Source organism: Centruroides vittatus, unplaced genomic scaffold, assembly GCF_030686945.1.
Source record: "Centruroides vittatus isolate TY-2023 unplaced genomic scaffold, ASM3068694v2 scaffold_861, whole genome shotgun sequence".
NCBI lineage: Eukaryota > Metazoa > Arthropoda > Arachnida > Scorpiones > Buthidae > Centruroides > Centruroides vittatus.
This window is the reverse complement of record NW_027122718.1, coordinates 9,492,533-9,518,068: the sequence shown is the minus strand read 5'-3', so window position 1 is coordinate 9,518,068 and position 25,536 is coordinate 9,492,533. Positions and strand designations below refer to the sequence as shown.

At 25.3% G+C, this 25,536-nt stretch overlaps 2 protein-coding genes across 2 annotated transcripts in view; one reads left to right on the top strand and one right to left on the bottom strand.

The window, feature by feature from the left end:
* Window positions 1-25,536, bottom strand: part of LOC136989963 (microcephalin-like) — a 305,005-nt gene that overhangs the window by 51,752 nt on the left and 227,717 nt on the right. The gene's annotated exons all lie outside the window — the stretch shown is intronic.
* LOC136990153 (microtubule-associated protein futsch-like) overlaps window positions 4,769-25,536 on the top strand; it is a 37,512-nt gene continuing 16,744 nt past the window's right edge. The window contains 4 exon segments of the mRNA XM_067288525.1: window positions 4,769-4,945; window positions 19,042-19,137; window positions 22,924-23,954; window positions 23,956-25,531. Coding sequence (XP_067144626.1) covers window positions 4,816-4,945; window positions 19,042-19,137; window positions 22,924-23,954; window positions 23,956-25,531 — 2,833 coding nt within the window. The 5' untranslated portion in view covers window positions 4,769-4,815.

Here is a 25,536-nt window from a genome sequence, read left to right as displayed (position 1 = left end):
TTATTAAGTATTTTAAAAGTATCAAATTTATTTGTTGTTATTTGTTTTAAAATTATGCAAAGAAATATTCAACTAAAAATGAATATCGTATCTTCTTATATCACCATACTACTTTATTTAAAAATTAATAGATGCAGATGTGAAAAGATTTAATAAAATTCACAGTATTGTAAATTGGTAAGAGAAAATCGTGTGTTAAATGGTGTTAATGAATTGCTAAAAAAAGAAAAACGATACTTAAAATAAGAAAATGTCTTCATGAAAGCTAAATTATTTTATTTAATTCCTCTAAGATAAATTTTAGTAAACAAGGAATCTAATGCACAAAGATTCACAAAAGAATAATTTGAATTATTGCATTAAATATTTTATATTCGTCATAGTAAAGTATTAAGAGATAAATCCTATATTAACCTATTTGAATTGGAAATAGACTATTCTGTACTATCCTTAAAATCCGTTTAAATTATTAGTTCCGAAGTAATTTTTCAATATATCAGCATTAAGAATAGCATCACTTTTACATTGCCTACATTAAATTAACCTAGAATAATAAAATTTCAAAACGTAGTTGTTAATTAAATAAATGATAATAAATTCTATAAAAATCGATTAACAATTATAAGTATCGAGTGAAATAATAATTTAAAACATGCTTTGATAAACAAAAATACTAAATATACTTAACTAAAATGACGATAAAAATTTAATTACTTAAAATTTATACTTATAATAATTTTCAGATTTATATTATTTCTGTAAAACAGCCAAGATTTAAGGAATGAAATTGGCGAGGAATAGACATTGTACATCATTGTCGGACATGCTGTTTCCGAGTAAAGCTGGCGACAAACTGGCGACACTCCTTCGGGAATGCACCAACATTCCATTAAGAAAACACTGTTTATCTCATATGCCTATTTCAGATATATCACGAAATCATTCGGGATATACCTAATAAAATCCTTCCCTTTTCATCATCAGTAAAATCATTGCTGTTAAGATCTCACTTAATTCATGTAATTCTTTTATATTGAATTTTCAAAAGATATTTTATATATTTATTTACTAAATGATACATTTTATAATAGAAATAAAATAGTTTTAATACATTCAAGTTTTTAATATCTTTGTAGACTTATATTATATGTTTATATAATAATAAAAATAGAATGAATAAAATGTTATGTCAATAAATAATTAATTTAAATACACTAATATAAAATGGTAACTAATAAAATATATCTTATAATTAAGATTAAAGAAAATTTATTATTTATATCAATATAAAAAATATTCATGATTGAAATTTTAATTATAATTTATGAAAAGTTAATCATATACTCATTTTTTTTATTTTATTTTATTTCTATTAATTTTCAAAATAATTTATTATTTTAAAAATTACAATATTTCATAGGCAGTAGATATAATATAAAATTTAAAAATTTAAAGACTATTTATAATTTAGAATTGCAAAATTTTATTTCGGAGGTTTAATTTTCTTTTTTTAATTTTTAACACTAGTAATTTTAATGCTTAATTTATTAATGACAAACTAAATTTTGTCATTTTCTAGGATTAAGATAAAAATTTCCTTAACTTTTATTTTATTTTGTTTATTCATATACATTAATTGAAATAAAACAATATATATAATAGAATATAATTTAAATACTGAGTAATAAATTAACGTTTAAGGTATTTATATTCCTTTCAAGTTGTTTTATACATTCTACAAAGAGTATTTTATATGGTTTCTTCCTATTTAAAGGAAATTATAAATTTTCAATTAAACTACAATAAAAAATTCCCTACAATTTATTATAAAAAGTACCTTCATATACATTATTTACCAAACTTATGCAATTTTCTGAACAATACAAAAACCCACATAGATTATTATAAAAAATAATTTATAAATATAAAATATTTCTAATATTTTCCTTGAGTTTTTCTTATCTAAATCTTGTTATCAGGACATATTAGAAAATAAGCTTAAATTTTAATATCAGGACCTATTTTTTTTCACTTAATTTCATTAAAATATATTTTAATATCATATTAGTAACTCATTTCTTTGTTACAATTAATATTTTTAATTGAAAAATCTGTATTAAAACCAATTAAACATTATACAAACCTGGAATTTTTCTTCTCGCCATTATTAATAAATAGAAGTATTTGTATTTTACTTTAATATTTAATAAAATAACCAGATTTAATAGATTTATACTAATTCGATTTGAAGCTTTAATGATAAAATGAAAGAATTTTTGCATAAAATTTTATTAAATATAAAAGAATAGATTTATAAAATTACATTATATACATTTTTAAAATGAAAGACTTTAATATGGAAAAAGATATTAAACTTTAAAAGTATATATTTGATTATTAAAAGGAGCTGAATGAGGAATGAAATTTTAAATAAAATAAAATAAATTTTGTAATATTTAAATCTTTAAATAAGAATTTTAAATTCTATATATTTTTTTAACAAAATAAAGAAGAAAAAACTCATAAATTCCTTAGTAAGAATGAGAAAAGAAATTTTAGAAATTTCAAACAAAAAATAGAAAACATAAAAAAGACCATAGAAATGAATTACAAAACTAAATTAAAGCTCCAACATTAGCATTAAGTTTAAATGAAAGTGAAATAAATTTTTTTTCAATGTAAAATCATGAAAAAAAAATAATAATAAAAAAATAGAAAGTTATTTAAGAAGAGAAAATTATTTAATCTCTTCAAATATAACAAAATGTCTGGACTTCATTTTTTTTTCTATGTTATTAAGTTGAAATATTCGATTATATGAACTTCTAACTCACAATCAGATGCCATAGAAATTCCAAGGAAGAATAGATATAAAGAATAGAGGTTTGATGAGTCAGATTTTCAAAAAAGTAATTTTCTCACAAAAATTATTATATTTTTCAAAAGTTAAAATGATTTCTATTTTTAAACCTTTAAACTATTATCAACTAAAAATATTTTATAACAGAAATACATTTATTTATTATTATTTTTTTAAATTTTAAACTGGAAGGCATACTTCTTCTTTAAATATTTATACAATAAATGATATAAATTTACAATAATTTCTTGGTTTACAAATATGTACAGCATTTAAGAATGGTCTGCGAAATTAAATTAAAGTCTAGTAAATAAATTAAATTGAGAAAGAAGGTTAAAAACTGCTTCTAAAAATACACATAAACAAGTTGTTTGTTCTCCCGTGTTTAAAAGAAGATTACTTAATATTTATTTTGAATTATTCTCTTTATATTGCAAGATAATGTGCATATCCGCCTATCCTATTCGTTGTATGCCTGTTTAAAATTTAATTAATTATATAAATTATCTTAAATTTAATACAAAAAGCATACTTTGATTAGGTTGTTGTGTATTTATTACAAAAATTCTAAATTAAACAAATTATCCTTAATTAAAACTCAGTATCAAAATTATAAAAGAGCATATCAATTTTCATTAAAAAAATAATAATAATAACTAATTTGTGTAATTAAAATATAATTAACTATAGCTAATAAATATCTGTGTTTTTGAAGATTTGAAATTTTTAAATTCAAAAAAAAATTGAGAAATTAAGAAGAAAAAAACGACAAATTGACAAATCTAAAGCTAAAATAGAAATTGAAATAGGAAGTTCACAGACGGGAAAAATCGATTGAGAACTGCGCAACTGCTGCACTTACTGCTTGTTACAATATACCTAAATTTCAGAAATTAGTAAAGAAAATCCCCTGTATAAAACAACGACATACCTAATTAAGATCCTAATACCATACACAGAATTACACTGTATGATATTTTTTAAAATTCGGTTTAAAAAAAAACAAAAAAACACGAGAATAAAATGAAAGAAATCTTTACATATTCACTAACATTTTATGTACAATTGTACATGATTAATTCCCACTATTTTCTCTTTTTCGTACACACGAATTGAAGTATAAATGATGCGGACATTATGCGGAATTTGGCCTGCTTACCTTCAGACACTAGTATTGACCCATCCTTCCACATTGTGTCCGCTGCTGTATTTTATAATATAATTATTAAAAGCGAATTTATATGACTCATTCTAATAATATATAACCGATTAACAAAGAAAATTATAATTTATACAAAGCTGGGAAAGAAAAATCGGGTATTAGACCACTATAACACTTGTACGATTTGATAGCGATTAACTGAAATGGATTGTTATTATCTTAGAATCTTAGAATGCAGTATATGGATGATAAAGATGATATCTGGAGATGGTAGATTCTTCTATCTGCATTCTATCGAATCTAACCGAGACGATGAACTCGATGTCTATCTTATAGTCTGCTGTAAAAAATCGATATTTCTATATAAAAAATGCGACAAATAGACGTAACTAGTACAGATTTCCAGTAAGAAAAAGAAAAAATACTTTATTGTGTATGAAAGTAAAGATAATGAATTCTAGTTATGTATGCATTGTTGGAAATTTTAGAAAATTAATGTAAACCCATTTGAATGTTTTTTTCTTCTTTTTTTAAAAATCTTTGAGAATTTCGTCTGCTTGCACCCTTCTGCCCCACCCACTATTAAAGTACGACATTCATGGTCGTCATGCCAACGTATTCTCCCGGACGGGATACTTTGCGTCCGTTCCCAACCACTGCCGAGTTCTGCGGTGCTGGTCACGTGATCCTGTCACTGCAGCAGCGATAGCTTCTAGGCAAGCGCACAAAGAGCTGTTGGTCAGAGCTGTCCCGAGCAGTGGACAGAGTAGTAGTGTCTGCACTCATCACAAACATGGAACCGTCACCCCCTGTGTCCAAAGACGGGGGAATCGGTCCTCTTCCTGGGTGTTATCTTCTTATCGTCGTAAGTGAACCCCATACGGATGACCATCGAGAGAAAATAATACAGAAAATACGAAAAGGTAATTTCTTATTATTTTTCTACGTTTTTGTTAAAGATATTCGGAGGCAGAATTTTTTTTTACTTTGGAACTATATCGCTTTGTATGGCACCGATCGAAGATTGCGGCACCAGGGCGTCTCCCTCAGCATAGACTGCAGTTGCAATTCTATCATCGCCAACTTACGGAATGCATAAGAAAATTCGTTTTAATAATTATTTTTCTCTTATATTCGATTTCTTAAATTGATATTTACTAAAAATTTTCCACTTAAAATATTAATTTGATTTAAGATAAGAGACAAAGCATCAAAAAATGGAAAGTAAAACCAATCTGTGCAATCAATTCGAAATGAATAACGAATTTAATTATCTCTAAAAATATTTAATTTTAAATATTGTGAATGAATAATGAAATTTTACATTAATTTGCCTAATGTTTGGTTCGGTTTTTATTCTAAAGCTGATTCAGAGTCGAATTCAAATAACTGTGCCATCAACTATATACTGTATTTATAAGAATTACAAGTTGAAACACGTTTGAAAAAGTTTTCTTGCGAGAAATTAAATTTTAAACAGAAGTTGTGCTCTACCATATGCTATAATGCGCTTTATTCATGAAATTTTGTGTAATTTAAAGGCCTGAAAAATATAATTTTTAAGTTAAACATATTTTTTAAATTCTTAAAGAATATGCTCAACCTAATTGTGATCTTGCATTAAAAAAAAAAAAAAGAATTGTTCATAAATCTATCTTCCTGATAAGAAATTATTTTTTATATAGGCTATTTGTTATAGCCTTCTTAAACCTATATAATTCAGCCTCCTTATATCGACCATAGGAAACAATCCATAACTAGCATCATATATCGTCATAAGAGCCTCTATTAGTGATTAATGGTTTATGCTATCAGTGAAAATTAATGATACTGTAATATAGTTTTCTGATCATTTATAATTCTAAATGATAGTTACAATAATATTTATGTAATTTTATTTATTGATTATATGAAAATTTTAATGAAATATTGAAGTTGAATACGGTAGCAATATGGATTCAATTTTAAAATATTTTTTAATTTATTAATCCATTCTTAAGATTTTTATATTAATATAAAATATATAAAGTTTATATTTATATAATATTACGTTAATATATAACTGTTACGTATAATAAAGATAAGACGAATAGTTTTGCAGTCTGAACAGGAAGACAATATGGCGTCATTTAAGATAAGCAAAATGCCTATTTTATCGATACTTAAATTTTTTATGACTTAAAATATATTCTTTGAAACTATTTAAAATTTCTTAACAGTTTTTAAAGAGATTCTTATATCTAAAAATAGATTTAATTTTAAAATAAATACTTATTAATTGTTATAAATTAAAGAATTTAAAAAAAAATGATAATAATAATTTTAATTATATTATTGTTTTTTATTTATTAAAAATATATGTAGTTATAGATATTATGTATTAAATTTTTATAGAAATAAACACTAATTAATAATAGCGGGTTTATAATAATAAAAGTTATTTAAAATTAATACAGTGCGTGTTTTTATTGGTTTTAAATGCTGTACAAATTCTTCAATGTAATGTTTATTTCTTCACAAACGAAGAATGAACTTGCTGAATAATCATTAATTTTACCAGAATTTTAACAAGGGATGCATATGAATAGATAACTTTTCGAACTGTTCTTTATTTTAAAAATGAAACTGCTAATTGGAGCAGAATAATTAATGATATTCATTCTTCTGCAAAAAGAAATCTAGCTTTAAAACACTTCGTTAGTTGTCACTATAGGTCATTTCCATAATAATTAGATGGCTTTTGCATATTTCTTTAAATTATTTTCGCTATCAAACTTCAAAATTGGTGTGCTTATTCTTTGAAGCGAATAAAAATTTAAGAATTAGAAATAAAAAAAATATATATATATATTCAGTAGGCATATTATACGTAGCCTATAAATCTAGATAAATCCTATTTATCTATGCATTCCTTTTCTACGCAATTAAATCCTATCAAATAGAACCAGAAGCTTTAACATCTCAGGATATTTTAATATTCTTAAAGGTAAGCATTACGTAGAATTTTCTTTCTATAATTTATATTTATAATGTTTTATTATAAAATTCGGGATTTAATAGATATAAAATTAAGTTTAATTTTATGAATTTTTACATATATTTATTAAAATCTATATTATGTACTGTATAGAAAACAAGTTGAAATTATAGCTACTAAGCTATTGATAGTTTTTTCGTGGTTACAATCGATTTAAACAAATTTTAATATTACGTGTGCAATTTACCACAATACAGTATACCTCAAATTTTGTTTTATGTACAGTACATGCAATTTTTAGATTTATACATTTAAATACTAAATTATATAATGATCCAAGTGATGGCATGAAATCGAGTCGCGCTTTCACTAGGAAGATCCGAACCAGATAGCATTTCTATTGTTCTATAGAAAAAGGGCGATTAAAAAATTTTTTAAGTAACTAATTCTACATAAATTAATAGTGACAAAGTGAGCTTCTATTGATTTAACTCGATGCAATTGCAGAACTATGTTAATCATCACTGTACGATTAATGTTTACTTTAAGTAGTATCTATCCTATAAATAATCATTGAATAAATTTACATATAATAAATACAGTAACATATAAATTAGTAAATATTGATTTAAAATTATAATTTAGTTTAGTAAAATAAAAACGTATTTAATTAGTTAAGTTTGTCAAAATATAAATAACTGGTTTATAAATAAATGTAATAGTTAATTGATCATTAATTTTTCTTTCTGTTACTCCCTTGTAACGAACTAAAGTTCATACAATAAAGCATTGATCGGTTGATTGATTGATCACTATAGAGCATTTTCATATTTCAGTTATTATTTCTGTTTAACAAAACTATTATTATGTAGTATACAAAACGCCAACATTTGATGGAATGTTTTAGTATCCATTATATATGTTACGGCTAAAGCCCGTGAATCAGATAACGCTAGGATTAAAACAAGTAATAATCTACCAATTTCGAACTTTATCTGTATAAAGCGCACTTTATCCAACTCCTGATAAAGCAAATATTATTCAAAAACGGATGCATGAAGCTGAAACAAAACTTAAAATTTGGGCTTTATCCGCTTTATTTTGGTTAAAATGAACAGAAAATTTCACTTTAGCCGGAGAACCTACGATCTTTTCGATTCAGATTGTATGGATAAAATAGAAATTACGGTTTTTGAATTAACCCTAAAATTTATTATCTCTTTATTGCGTAAAAAATAAGATAAATAAAAATAAGCATTGCCAGTTATTTCATCAAAATAAATTATCGACAGCTTTAAAAAATCGTATCTTTTAAAGTTAAAACGTACAGATTTACATTTAAAGAAGTTGTCCCCAAAAAGAAATCTGGCTGGTAAATTGTCAGACTTGGCAACATTGCTCTTTTGAAGTAGATAAAAACAAAATGCCTATCTATATTATAATAATGAAACATCTATATTCAGCTCTATCCAAACAACAATAGGTAGAAGCCACATTAGCTCACATAAAGCTCGAATTTTAAATTTTGTTCTAGCTTCATCCATCCGTTTTTGAATGTCAACTTTATACGGATGAAGTTCGAAATTAATTTGCTTTAACCAAAAGACTGAAAAAGTCAATATTAGCCGGTTAATCCCAGCTTTATCCGATTCACGGGCTTTAGCTATAGCATATACAAATTTATTTACTTGAAAACTTGAATACAATAATACTCCGTTTAGTGCGATTAACGTGTTTCAGAAAATTATCATACTTGAATATATTTAATAGGAATAATAACAATATATTTGAAACGAAATTTTTTCACTTAAAAATACTCCAAATAACGTAATAATGGGCCCAAAAATCCAGGAAAGAAAAAGTAACCTACAAAAGAAGATGAAATGAAAAGATTCTTCTCAAGCTTCTTTCTTCTTCAATTCTTCTCAAGCTAAATTGACAAGTCTCTAGTTGTAATTTTTTAACTTTTTTCGACCTGTGAATACTAAGTGGGTCTTTTAAATCAAGCCCATTATGGATTCGGCCAGGCACCGGACCAATTGGATAGGACCAGACATATTCCGGACGAGCCATCCCCGAAAAATTCGTGGGATTTTTTTTTATCTCTTGGATCCCCAGAGCAATAGGCTAACTTCTTGGCTATCCGGCTGTACATTTAGGTATTTTATTAAGCATATATTTAAAAGCATAATTACAAATTGTATTAAACATACTAAGCTCGCAGTGACTGAAATATAGTGAATCACTTTGCGTTACCTGATTCCACTAGTGCGTGTTATAAATCGTACTATAGTAAATCCCGCACTAAATGAAATTGCATTAAACAAAGGTATTCCTATACTTTTAAAATTCATAAACATGAATCTAAATAATGCATAGAAAAAGAGAGTAACTTTATATTTCACAATAATTTGTTTTTGATCCAATTACATACAGTTACAATTGAAATCGATATTAATCATCCATATCCAAGTTTAAAAATGTTCGTATTGATTAATAGTGAAACCGATTGAGGTGATTTCCTTTGATCACTTAAAACAATGAATTCAAAAATCGGTCAATTTGCCAAATTATTTGTCAAATATGGATTCAACAACGAAATCGATTAGATAATTATTGATTTAATCGATTTTGTAATTTGTTCAATTTGTTCATTAAATTTTTGTCAATTCAGTCAGTAGGCTTAAGATCTGAAATAAAATAAAACGTAGGATTTTTATATCTTACTTTAGAGTCAAATGAAATAATAAACCTAAACATTTTTACATCATAAATCAATTTTAAAAATATACATTTATATTTTTCACTTTAAGATTATAATGATATAAAATAATATTCATTAAAATTGTACTGTATAATGCATATAATTTATAAATTATTATTAAAATTTAAAAATTACTTTAAAATTGAATGGTTATTACATTATAATGTTTTATTTATATACACTTGTGCATTACCTACAGTACGTTTTTTTTAAATATTATTACAGCATAATAAAATATTTTAAAAGATCGATTTTTTAATCAACATTACAATAAATTAAATGTTGATCTTTTAACATAATAATATTTAAATTTAAATATTTTAAAATTTATTTTAGTTTAATTCTTTGTAATTTTCCATCATTTCACTCCATTTCGTTGTTTGTTACTTCTGGATGAAAACTTCATTATAAGATTTCTCATTAGAGAATTGCACTATTTAAAATTAAAATTTATTATTTCTTTTATTTGTTTATTTAGAATTTTATTATTTTAAAAATACTTTCATTAAATAAATTAATTTAATTAAGAAATGAAAGTTTTAATCAATTTTTTTAGAAGTTAAATAATTGTTGAAGGCAGAAAAAAATATAAAGAAAAATAAATAAAAGAAAATATTTACTTTTTTTATCTTTTTAGAAAAGAAATTTTATTTCGTTTTCATTAAAACTTACGAATTGTAATAATTGTTTAAGCTATTAAGCTAAACATTTTAACAGAAAATCAGAACATTATTAAGGATTAGAAAGACAAAAATAATTAAAATAACGAAAATTTTAAAAAGAGAAAAGTTATTTATTATTTATATAGTTATTATTTATTTGTTTTTTTTATTTTTTAAAAATATAATTCGAAATAAATGAATTTGTGTATGGATCCAGTACCTAACTTTTTTATAGGATTTACAATATGCTCTTTATTACTAGTTTCCTAATTCATACATTTATTACTATTTCTGCAAGAAAAAGTGTTCGTCGAGATATTTTATGACTTGATTATTAATTTACAAGAAAGAAATTATACACAAAAATTAATTTACAAAATTACTATTAGATTAATAACAGTATTTACCTTCTATACAATTCTTATAAAACTTTGGTTTTTAACTTCTAAGGAAGAATATCCAACAAGATTGAAGCCTTTATCAGTGACTTTATACAACTTAGAGAATTGTTCTATTATCGAACTTAGCACGTTATGGATGTTGCTAAAAGCAATGCTATTATGATTTATTACTATTTTTTATCTGAATTTTAAATATATTCCCGATTTGTATAGAAATTAGGAATTCTTAGTATTTTTTGTCCTATGGGCCGCTTTGGCACTCGTGAAGTCTATGGATTACTTCTCAAAATAATGATGTTAAATATATAATATAAAATACTGTACATAGGGTTATAAAAAAATTAATAATGTTGAAATGCTGTTATTAAACTATTAGAAATAAATCAAATCTATGATGTAGCAATATGCGGACAACTGAAATATGAAATATGAGTATCTGATTTCTATTGGTGAGAAAGTTACAGGTAGCGCTAAAACTATTGTGATTTGTTTACATTCTTAATTAAAGAAATTCAATTAAGTTAATGATTAGTGAATATTAAGGTGTCAGTTTTCAAATTCAAATCAAATTTCAATCAGATTAACCTTTCCTATAAAGTTTCCTCATAATAAAGATGTAAGTTTTCTCTTTGAAGTCCACGGTCCTCTTGAAATAATATTTCAAGGAAAGAGTCCGTGAACCCACCCATAGACCTTTCTTCACTTTGCTTGGATCTTAAGTTAAGAATCGCTACAATCGATTTTCTGGCTGTCTTGCTAAATATACCGTCCATTTTTCATCTTGTGATAAATTTCGGAATTAATTTTTATTCATAATTTCTCTTTAACAAGATAAGAGTAAATGTTTTGTTTGTTTTTGAAAAATAATAGAAATGAAAATAAAAATTATAGGAGTAGGAAAATGTATTAGGGTCGATTTACACACAACAGCGGCCGTTTGGTGCATAAACATCGATAAATATCACACATAGCCAATCAGAGTTTCATCTACGACACATGATCTGTATTCTGTCAATCATATAAGTGTCGTACAAGAAACTCTGATTGGCTACGTGTGATATTTATCGATGCTTACTGCACTGTGCCGGCACGTCACTGTTGTGTGTAAATCGACCCTTACAGTACATTAAAAAATAATTAATTGCACATAACGAATACAACGATGTTAAATAATACAGTAATTTTAATTCCGAAAATTTTTAATACGTTGAAAATAAGCTAAAATATTTTCTATATGATAATCCTCTGTAATTACATAGCTTAATTCATATTCTTTTCTTTCGCGCCAATTTAAATTTTAAGTTTTATTTTTATTCAGATTTTTTAAAGTTAAATTTTTACATAAACAAACCTAACGAAACCCGATAAATTTGTAAAGCCAAACAACCACCGGATTACATCGGGCTACTTTTCCGTGACTATATTTAATTAATTACTAAATAATTAGTCACTAGAGAGAAGCGTTAGGCGCCATTTCTTTTTTAAATTTAATATTTCTAATTTTTTTATTTATTGTTTTCTTATAATCATTTATTAATTATATTATTAATATTACAATTTATTATAACGAATCAGAGTAAGGATCAGAAGAAACCTTTTGACCAGGCTATTTTAAAAATTAAGCGTAACCATATAAACTTATTAAATAATGAATAATAAAATAATAATTTATAATAGTTAATAATAGTAACATAATGTTACTAACATTATATGGGTACGAAAGGGGCTAGGAATGGCTTTAGCAAATTGTGGAATGCCTTCCGGGGATCTAGGGATTATGGAGTGCATCAGGGAAAGAGGGTTCAAAGGTCTACCCCGAAAAATTTTTTGAATATAGTATATTACTATTAGCCTACTATTAAATAACGTAGAGTACAGTTATATTATTTAATAGTACATAGTCAATTAAATAATGCACGTACAGAAAGGTATAGAAATTTAAACGTTAAAAATTATAATTTATCTAAAAAATATAAATAATTAAATAGAATTTCTTCATTTAGAATAATTGCTAGGAGTAGCCCAGTCACCTCTTGTCCCCCTCTAGCTATAAGCCTGGAAGGGGACCCAAATTTAATTGGTCTCGGTCAAAATATTTCTTTTAGAGGCCCTGAATAGACATAGAGCAGATTTATGTGCATAACACACATTATAAACTGAATGGATCTGAGTTAAATAATAATAATAACCTCATTCCTCTCTGAGAAAAACTAAGAAAACGACCTTTTTTTTAAAATCAATTTTAGAAACTGTTTGTTCCGAATGCAGAAATAGATGAGGAACAATAATAATTCAAAGATGAAGAAAGTTCCTAAATTATTTCGATACTTTATTCTCAAGGTACTTGTACAATATCAGACGCAAGAAATTCCACACTTTAACATGTTTTTCCTCAAAAATATCTATATTTTTATCGTATAAAATTTATAATACGAGTTGTAGATAGCAACTAACAATGAAAAAAATTTCTTAGAGTAATTACAAAACATTCTTTTAAAATTAGATTTTTCTACAGTTTATATATTTAGGTTCAGTTCATTAAACAAAATATTTTCCCAGTTTCACATGATGACATTGACATCTACTAAATTATAATGTAGATATAGTCTATGGTATAATTAAATTTTATCAGCAAGGTAATCGATTTACTTATTAAAATAAAGGTTAAGTATACGAGTATCTCAATAGTTAAGTTAATTACAACATTATTAAAGAACGTGTTTGATATTAATTCAAACCAGACATATTTTACTCAATTGAATTTTTATTAAAGCTGTATAAATAATGTATTCAATGTTGAAAAATAAAATCGCAAAAAGGTCATATTGAATTAATGAGATAAGCACGCAAAGTTTTCATTGAAGGTTATTTTATTGATTCTAAGTCATCCCATGCATACTAATTTCAAAATATAATATAACAATTTTTAAGAACTATTTAGTCAGTTTTTAAAGTGAATGCAAGAACAAATCACAATGCAGAATGTAGAAAACATAACAAAGGAACAATATAGAAGCATTGTTCTTTTATTCTATTGATAAATTTTATAATGAAATATTTCAGTTTTAAGAAAATGATAATATTAAATTTTAAAAATCGTAAAAAGCATTTATCTTTTTAATTATTTATTTTCTCTGCAATTATAATTTTCTTTGTGATATAAATGAATGTTTCTCTGTTAAAGATCATTAATCGATTAACAAAAAAATCTGAAATATTATCGAGGTTGAGGCCGAAGTTTTAAACGCGAAAACTTGTACGTCGGACGTTCGGCGCCGCTTTCCTGTAAGCCTAGAAGTTTGACAATGGTGTTTGGAAAGTCAGTGAAATCATGCTCGACATTTCCAAACACCATTGTCAAACTTCTAGGCTTACAGGAAAGCGGCGCCGAACGTCCGACGTACAAGTTTTCGCGTTTAAAACTTCGGCCTCACCTCGCTATTAATCATAATAAAGGATGCAAATATAACTCTGAATATATAAAATCAATTAATAAGCTGTAAAAAGTTTCATAAAATTTGCATTTGTTTATTATATCCCAAGTGGAATTCTTGCCAATCTGTTAAAAGGAAGCAGAGAAGAGTGGTAACATTTTAATGCCAGTAACCGTACTCTATATGCAAAGGTCAATTACATTAAATCATCATTATCAATGTTACCAACTGAATATGCAAATTTTATTTATAAGCACTTCGTTACACGCGAGGGTTAGAAAATACAATCCTATTTAAACATATCGATCGAAAAATAAGTAGTTATTTAAATTTTTCATTCAAAGTAACGGTAACCTCAATTTCTATACGTTATGCTATGTAGATGTAATAAAATTGTATTATTTTTAATACATTACAGTAAATTACAAAAATAATTAGTAAATAATTATTATACCGGACCCGTCTTTGTTCTAAATTATTGGAAAATTAATGATTCGATATTTTAATATATTAACAAATTGAAATTTTACAATCAATGTTTACTTTTACGCACGAAAAAAATTACTGATTCAAAGTATTTATTAAATGTTTCTTTATTTTTTGTAAAAGCAGCAAACAAACAATTACTTTATAATGAATAATTTAATACAAATTTATATAAAACATTTTAAAAACAAATTTTAATTAAAATTTCCATGTAACAATTAAAATGTACTGTATATATATCGTAAAAAATTAATGATACATACGTAATATTAGCATAGAAATATATTTTTCTACAACTTTATTGATTCCAAAAGCACTATAATGTTTTTCAATGTATAAGAATATAAAATTCTATTTAAAAAAGTACAAGTTTAATGCTAAGTGTATGAAATAACTAACTCTAGCCACTTTATCGAAGCAATTTAAATCATGTTATTATTTTTCTATATCAAAGTACTATTTTAAATACAATTTTTAAAATGCACTCCCCCTTTAATGCAAAGTTGTAATTCTTGTCTTATTGTCTCAAAGGACATAAAATGAGTGATGAGATCTGACAACTTAGGAACTCCCTTTATCTTATAATCAATATTCAAAGTGTTGGAAAAATTTTACTATAATTCAACCTCTTCAATAATCAAATTTGCTATTATTTATGTAATTTTTCCTGAATTCTTGAAACTTTCTACTGATTCTCTTTATTTCTCTATGCAATATGTTTTACATCGTTCTCATTTATAACTTTCTATATACGTAGTAAGTCTAAATAGAATAAATAATTAATATATCTTAGAAATAAATTTCAGTTTTATTTCCTTAAATTTGATTTATATGTTATACTTTTCATCATTTAATAAATATTTTTTTTAAATCACTTTTTTATACTATTATTTTATTTTAAATTATAGATGAAATAATTGTAAGTTGAACTATTTTTATATAAAATCTAATATAAATAACTTTCATTTTTTCATTATTTCACTAAAAGAATATGAAAAGGTAATTAGTAAAGAGATCATTTTCATGCTTCATTTAACTTGATGAAAAAATGCCAGCAGGCAGGCCAGCAGAAAAAATTTTATTTAATATTATCTTTATACTTTATCACAAAAAAAACAGTTTATTAATCTAATATTTCTTAAAATGTTTAATTATAAAAAATTCAACAGAAAGAAATAAAACATTAAACAATAATACAATTCTAAATTATTATACTAGTTTTTTTTACAAATTTGTTCATAACATTTTACAAAAGAAATAAAAATTTTGTATCATATTATATACCACATGTGACATATTAATTAAACAAAAATATCGAACAAAAATTATATTAGAAATAATACAACAAGAACGAATTACCAAACGAACAGCAAGATTCTTTATCGTGCAATAAGATTTAATAATAACTAAGCAATTTGGTAGGAGGCAAACTCCTTGGCCTCCATTTCTTATTAACATAATAATATTAATTAATTAATTAAATTTTAGAATATTCTGGAAGGAAAGATTGGCCCGGAGCGTTACATGCCGTATCCCATCAAAACCAAAACTTTATCTTACATAAAACCTTCTAATTATTAAATATTTACAATTAAATAAAAATTATTGTATTCCAATATTTCTATTCAGCTCTGGGATCATTTTTTCTTTCAGAATATTCGAAAATGAAATTGAATTGATTTATTATTTGAAATAATTATCGGGTTAGTTGTATTTATTAGAACAAATTATTTTAACACAATGTTTCTCAACTAGTGATTTACAAGGAATATATCATGACCCTAAACATGTATCTTACCCATTAGTCTATTTCTCTTCTAAAAATTGCTTTAAATTATTTTTGGATAATATAACCCTATATATATATATATATATTTATATTTATTTAATTTTAAACTAGACGAGAGCGTGACAACCTGACCACTTCTTTAACAGTATTAGGTCACGATTTGATTAGAGAAGTGGTCAGTACACCCATTCATAATAAGTTTCTAGTTATTAATCTATTTTTGTAAATCATATATAAATATAAAATATTATTTTATTGTTGTAAAATATTAGAAATTTTTCAGTTATTTTATGCCAAATTTTTTGAAGTTTTTTTTATTAGAATTTTCTGTTTTATCTGAATTTTTTTCATTAAACGTGAAGAAACTTCTTTCTCCACATCATGTTTATGAAAGTAACTATTACTTCGTTTATATCTGTAATTGATTTTTGATTATACATAAAATATGTATAATTATTATTTTCCTTGTCTTAAATCGATTTAAATTTTAAGTTTGCATCTGTAATTTTAATTTATTCAAAAAATAGAAGCTTTATTAATGGAGAATTGAACGTCAGTGAATCTTATTTTTGAATAAAATAAAATAAATTAAATTATAAATTATAAAAAAAATTATAAATGCGTAAATTTAAAATCTTTAGAGGCGATTCTATTAGTTAAAAATTAAAATGTTTCGAATGTGGATCATTTGTATACTTCTTTGTATAGAATTCGTTTAATTTTATGTACATATAAATATATTTGGGATACATTCGTTCAATTAGTTACAAAATATTTATTATATATCTAATAACATATGGTTTATAAATATGTATCATGAATGAATCATCGTTCAGCCATAAATATTTACCATTATAAAAAAAATATATATATATATGAATATTTCTAAATTGGATTTAAAAATATATTGCATTTTTGAATCATTTGTAATTTTTCACTTAATTGATATTTGAGTCCATTCAATTAAAATTTTTATAAGGAAAATACTGTAAAATGAAGGCATTCTGTTTGAATATAATATTATTACATCAAATAATTTAATAATTTAATAAACTTTTTAGTTATTTTATATTATTCTTAAATAGGCCTATACTATATGATTTTATGAATACGTATCTTTAATATTATTTTATAACATTTTTTTTACAGTCAAACCTCGAATTCAAAGCAAGATAATCAATTATTTTGATTTAATTCAAAGGTTAAATTGTATCTTATTATTTTTAATTGATTAACAAATAAAAATAATAATATACCAATTTAGCTTATAATTTATGAAACTTTAATCATCATAAATATTTTCGAATGAATTATAATTATAAATTGTTATAACTTATTCGAATATATTTGTGACGATTAAAGTTTTATAAATTATATAATAAATGTTATATCTTATTATTTTTCTTGTTACTCAATTATTCTGCTTTTAGTTCAAAGTTTTGGTTATAAATAAGTTATGAAATAATATAAATATTTCTATTTATTACTCACTTATCTTACATCTTTATATCTTAATTACTAATTTTTCTTTTTTAATTCATTAAAAATAATTCTGGTAGAGGGCGTAATAGACAGTTAAAAATGGCGCCGTGCATGATTAGCTAACACGTGAAGTTTGCAGAAACATAAATAAATAAAATTAACAAACTAATGTATGAAGTGCCTTTCTAAATATATAAGCCTAAGGATTTTAACAATGTCTTCTGTTCTTCGCCTTGTCCTAACTACTGGAATTCGATTGACAGCATGTTCTCAGAGAAACCAAAATAGAGTTCATCATGGCTACCAAGCGATTTAGGTAAATAGATTCAACTAGTTTATTGATTTCGGAAAGACTCGGTGATAACCTGCAAAGAGACAATAAAATTATACGTGTAGATTGAAGGATCGGCTGATAAGTGTCTATATATTGATACTAGGTGTACCGAAATGAAAACTCTAGATCACAGATTAACTTTTTTACACTTCAACCATGTGAATGAGTTCCAATGGGTATTGCCGATGGGTATATGTCAGGCCCACAATGGAAAGGAGGATGGTAAAGATTGGGTCCATACGTATCCGGATCACATTACTCAAAATATTTTTGGAGATCAGATCCGTCTTTGAACTCGGCCACTCAGGTCACGCATTAGCGGCCTTAGCGGCTTCTTAGACTTATCATTTAGTCATTTTAAATAAAAATAATTTTCTTTGTATTATGTTTTTATAAACTATTAGATTTAAAAAATGTATTTTTAGCACATATAAATAATTGCAATATTCCCAACAGTTATTTGTATTTTTTAAAATTTTCATTAAGATGTTTACATATTTTTGTTTATAAGTCTATAACAAAATCTAATTAATTTATGAAAGATAATGTTATTTTATATATATCAATATAAAGTACAAGTGGTAATACTTTTAAAAATGAATTTCTATAATTTTGAAAGAAGCAACTGAAATAAATGTTCGATTTTATAAAATTTTATCTCATTAAATGTATTTTATTTTTATTTTTTAGGTCTCTTATCATGGGATATTGAGACTACAGGTTGTGATCTCAAAGGCCTAGAAAACATATGTGATAGTATAAAAGAAGCAGGGGAAATAGATAACGGTAAGAGTTTCGATTATTTTATGTTAATGCTAATTATTTTAAAGAAATTAAATGAATAATGAATTTAAAAAGAAATCAAATAAAAATGCATTGTGCTAGATTCATAAATTGTTAGGGAAAATTTAAGATTATATGTACTGTATATATATATATAATCTTAAATTGATGGAAAAAAATAAAAACTTCGTAGCAAAGATGTGGTTTTTTTTATAAAATTTTTAACAATTTTCACAAAAATAAAATTAAAAAATTCTATATAAAAGATGCGTTTTAAACTGTTGAAACTAATGTCAAACCAATACAATTAATTTTATTGAAAATAAATTTTAATGAGAAAAATACTGCAGGCCGAAAACCATTTTGCCGAATAAAACTAAGTAGAAAATAATAACATAATATTCATTATCAATTATTATAAAATTGTATCTTGTTTGTAATATTGAGTTTTTAAATAATTATTTAAAATGACAAAAATAATAATAGAACATATAGTTTATACTATATATATTCTATTAAATTGTAATTGCTATTTTCTTTCATTTATAGAACTTTAAAACTTTAAAATTGTTTAAATATTGTGAGATATTTTCTTCTTTTGTTTTAGTACATTATTTAATTTCTTATTTTATCTGCATGTTAAATCAGATTGTAAAACAAAGAACAGAAAGTTTATTCGTTTTCATAATGATTGGAATTAAAGCGAAAACGAAGAGAGGAAAATCAAAATTGAACTAATAAAACATAATATGAGATTAAATTTAATTATTTTGTAATCATTACAAATTACTAAACTGTTGCAGGATAATTCACTGTTAGATTATTACAGTAAGACTAACGCGGGGTCTTACTGTAATAATCTAGCTTTGTCGTCTAGGAACGCATCGTTCCTAGACGACAAAGCGCTAAGTAAAACAGCGTTAAACGAGCCCATTTTAACATAAGTATAGGAGTAAATAAGGATAGGGGAACACGCGACCAAAAAATAAGCAATTTTACTATAAATTTAAGTTATTTTTATATAAATTTTTGCATAATAATATATGTTAAATAACACATAAACATATGCGCACAGAAATGTAAAGTTAATTTTTTGTGACGAAGGTCCTGGCTCTTCTGAAATTCTTGTTTTTTGCGATGAAGTCGTGTAATTTCATTGGTCGCTTTCTTTTTCTTTCCTTAAGCAAATGTCGGCAGCAGAAGATCGCACGCATCCAAAATGCCTCGTTTTGCTTTGGCACTCCTATTAAAATCTGGATCATTCGCTACAATTTGATCAACGATTTCGGTTATCGTTACCAACCTTTTACTAAGGAAAACTGTAGAGAAATTTTTTGGGTTCTTCGTCTTCAGAATCTCTATTTTCCAGTTCTACATGAATTCCTTGTTCTGCCACTTCTTGAAGTCGTTTTACCAGAAACCTGCAGTAACTCCCCAATATCCTGCTCGTCTACATCTCCTGTATCGATTAAGTTGACAATTTTGTCAACCTAACGATACAGCGATAGGCTCTTCTCAATGAGAATTCTTGGATACCTCCAGCCATAACTTCTTCCACATTTCGTTCATGCATTTTATCAGTTAATTCTTGCCAAGCGAAGTCGATATTTTCTATGGCATCCATGATGCTATATTTCTTTTCCAAAATTGCACAAAACAAACATAGATTTAAGGGAAGTACAGCGCTACAACGAATTGCTACCTTTTGCTGATTGGTTCGTGTTTGGGAATAATCATATTATATATGAATCAATGAAATACCGCGTTAATTTGAATCAGCGTAAATTTTGAGCGTTTTTTAGGTGTCAAGCAGACCGCGTTATATTGAATCAACGTTAAGCGAGGTCTTACTGTATTTTTAATTTCAACTGTATTTCGATATAGTTTAGCTTCTTATCTTCTATTATTATACTAACATAAAAATACATTTAGATTTAATTAATTTGAATTTAAATCTCAAATGATAAAAATGCACATTTTAAAATCAAAACTATGAATAATCTATAAAAATTCCGTTCCGAACTGACAGGAAAATAAATAACAGATGAAAAAAATTCGTTTTGCTTTTCTTATTTTCTCTCAACTGTCTTTTTATCGACATTTCTATTATACGCTTTTGTTCTTTTCTGTTGATACAAGAGATCACAATAGATTGATTCTACTGTGATATTTCATGTTGTTCAGAAGCGTTAAACGATCTTATTGATTATAATGTTTTTTTTTTAATGCTTTTTCACTAAAACCATTGTTCATCTTGACAAAATTGACAAGTACTTAAAGGAACAAAATTTTCTTTCATAACAACTTTTTGGCTTCTTCAATTTATCGAATTTGTCGAACATGACTTTATTATTAAGAAGTACTCAATATTGGAAAGCACTTAATTGCCGCACTCGTCTCATAAAATCAAAACATAGAGAATTATATAGAAGAAAATATTATATGAAATCGTTATATAATTGCAAACTCTATTTTATAAGAAAATAGTTTAATTTCGAAAATATATAATTTACAGAGACAGTTTTTTTATAGTTTTGATTTTATTATTTTTATTTTTATTTTTTCATTATTGAACAATAAATTTTCGGGGCATAACAGACAAAATATAACGTTCATTTTTAACGTAACATTTTTAATGATCTTTTTATTCATGATACTTTGAAATAATGAACGTAAAATCATACAAATTATTCGACATGTTTTGAAAGTTATTTGATTTATTAACTAATAGCCTAATAACTAATTATTAAACAAGAAAATTTTGCGTTGACTTTCGAGTGGAACTTGAAAAGAGTCCCTCTGTCCAGTTCCATCTGGAGACACTGTCTTGAGTCTCTTTCTGTTTACGAGCGAAGGATCTGATTGTCCATAGGTCATTTCACAATTTGGGCGACTCTTTTGTTTAATCTTACTGACCTGGGGCTAAACAAATGTCACTTAACTCTGTTTCTGTTCTATGAATAAATATGCAATTATACAAAAATATTACTTATACATAATACTTCATACTTATAATACATTCATAATTAAGACTTAATTTATTTATCAATCAAATGATTAAAGAAATAAAACAAAGGTGTATTTTCAACACGAAATTACAACGTAAAAAAACTTTATATTAAAACCTAACAGTTTTAAACTTGAAAATATTTTTAAATTAGCAATGTTTGTGAACATTTTATGAGTATTATCTATGATGAAAATCATAAAATATAAATCAAAAATGAATATCCAAACGTTTTAATTAAAAAATAATAATAAAATGGAAAATATAAATTCATTCTTCTGAACTAAATAACACAATTCAATTAGTAAACTGTCTAGACAAATTATTCCTTTTTATTAAAAGAGATATTTTAGTACGTACTATTTATAATTTTCTTTTATGTAAGAAGTTTACTTCCAAGTAGAACGAAAACTAAAAACCAACGACTTTGCAAAACCCCGAGAAAACGAATACACGTGTATATGTAATTTAATTACTTACCTATTATTCCTTTTTATAAGTGAAATGTTTGTAAAATGAAATGTATTTTAAATTAAAATTAATTTTATAATTATTATTTTGTAAAAGTCTTACAAAATAAATAACATAAAATTATATCTAATTAATCTGTTAATAATAAATATATAATATGTTAAGATATAAAATATATAATATAATCATTGCATAAAATATAAAATTAATAAACATTATTTATATATAAATTTTTAAATTGCGAAGATTTTAATAATAACAGATAAATGACAAATATCTATAAAAATTAATACATTTATTATTTCTTTCAGAATTACTTCTACAATATTCAACGGAATTATTAGCTGTAGAAATTCTTGTGCAACCACAAGTTAATACATTAAAACAATGTTTAAAGAATTTATTAGTTGCTGTGACTGGACATAAACATTTAATTCACGCTGGTTATGCCTTTTCTTCAACTGGTTCCTGGATACTACAGGACGGTACATTTTCTTTTGGTGATTTTGTTGATGCCTTTCAAGATGCGGATGTACAAACGGTGCTAATGTGTTATCCAGGATGTTCTGTTCATGTTCATTGTATTTCAGAAGGTGATTGGACAAATTCTCAAATTCAAAAGCAGATATTCAACAAAAATGTAAAAATAATCATTAATCCAAGCGAAAAAGTCTCGGAAGTTCCGGGATCTGAAGCCATTATTGACTGTTTAAAAAGTGTGTTAATTAGTCATCCTTTGGAACAACTAATGAAAACCTCATCCATTGTTGGTAATATTCGTTTTAGTAGACCTACTTTATATGTTTTTCCTGGTGGACAAGGTGATTGTGCTTTGTTTGGCGTAAGTGGATTTAATATGTTATTCGATGGTGGCTATACAAGAAAACCATGTTTTTGGGAATTCATCAGACACTTGGATAGATTAGATGCAATGGTGGTTACAAGATTAAGTGAAAGTAATTTATGTGGAGTTACGACGCTGTTGAAAAGAAAGGTAAATAAAAAAGTTTATCCTCAAATAGGTTATGTATTTTGTAATATTGCTGAATGTAAACAATCATTATCTGATGACTTTTACTCGAGTAAAGACGATTTATTAATTAGTGTAATTACCGAGGGTTATCAATTTCTAAAAAATTTACATCATTTAGATTTAAAACCTCACAGATGCCTTAGAGGTCCAATAATGGAACCATTGACACTCTATCATAAAGTAGGACATGGGACACTAGAAATGTATGTTTTAAGTCCTTCAAAAGATGGAAAGGAAACAAGAGAATTTTTTCATCAATGGCAAACACTTAAAGAAAAATTTTTTTTCTAGTAAAACGTCAATCAGGCCTCAAGAACTATGTTTCCCTTTATCACATTTCATGTCAATCTGTGCAATAATTATATGGAAGCCAGCTGATCCAGAAGATACGATCACTCGTATAATGTTCCCTGGAAGTGCTCCACAAAACAGGATATTTGAAGGTTTAGATAAATTAAAAGATCTCAAATTATTACAATATAGAACTTGTACAGCTACGTCATTAAAAGCAACTATCAGTGAAAAAACCGAATTTGACAAAGCATACTTGAAATCTATAGCAGTAATGAAATCTCCATCGACAATTCCAACTGATCACGCTCCCTTTACATTACCTCAAGACATTAAACATAAACTAATTGGTATGGGTGATGCTAATATCACAGATATCACAACGTTATCACCAAAAAAAGTTCAAAAAATAAAACTTTCAAAAAAAGAAGAAAAATTTAAGACAGAAATAGGAAAAAAATCAATCGAAGACACAGTAATGCAAAAAATGCCAACAACGAAAGGTGTAAAAGATCTAAAGAATTTGCAAGCAATTGAACAACAAAAAATTGAAAAAGTACCAAAAGATATTATACTTATACGGAGTCCAATAAAAAAAACTAAAGAAAAAATCACAACGATAAAAAGAGTAGCAAAACCATCACCAAAACGAAAACGAATAACAAGTGTCAAAGAACTTTCGCTAACAAGAAAAATTAAACCAAAAGATAAATTGACAATTAAACAATATGAAACACCTAAAAAATATGTAAGAGAAAAAGAAAAGATCATAAAAAAATTAAAGCATCCAACAACAAAAGCACTAGAACAAAGAGCACTTAAAAGAAAACTAGAAATGACAGCTAAAATGAGAAAAATTGCAACACAAAAAAAAGAAAAACTAAAAATTACATCAAAACCAGAAAAAGAATTAAAGACAGAAGAAAAACCTGAAAAAATTGAAGAAAAACAAAAGGAACAAATACTTAGTGAGGAACAACAGGTACCAGAGAAAGAAATTTCACAAACAGAAGAAAAAAAGGATGAAACAAAAATAATAGAGACAGAACCGATCAAAAAATCCGAAAAAACAAAGATCAAAATAATAAAACGTAAAAAACCCTTGACACAACTGAAACAAAAAAAAGATATCACACTAATTACAAAACCACTTGAACCAACAATTGAAAAGCAAAAAGTAACTAAACCAAAGAAAACAACTATACCACCAGAAAAACCAACAGAAATCACAAAACGCAAAGTAACAAAGAAGATACCAGTAACACCAGAAAAGAAAAAAATACAACCACCAATTAAAAAAGAAATAAAAGAAATTACAGAAAAGGCAGATATCGAGGTGTTAAAACCTAAAAAAATGATAACACCTACATCACCGAAAAAACAAAAACTACCACAAAAAGAAAAACAGAAAAAAATTATCACAAAAAAGAAAAAAGAAATAGAAACAGAGAAAAAAAAGAAAACAAAACCAACAGTTCAAGAAAAACAAAAAAAGATAGAAGCAGTACCTAAACCAATCAGACCAATCAAAAAAACAATAGAAATCAAAAAAGAACAACAACAACGTACAGAAAAAGAAATTCAGGATATCGCAAAGAAA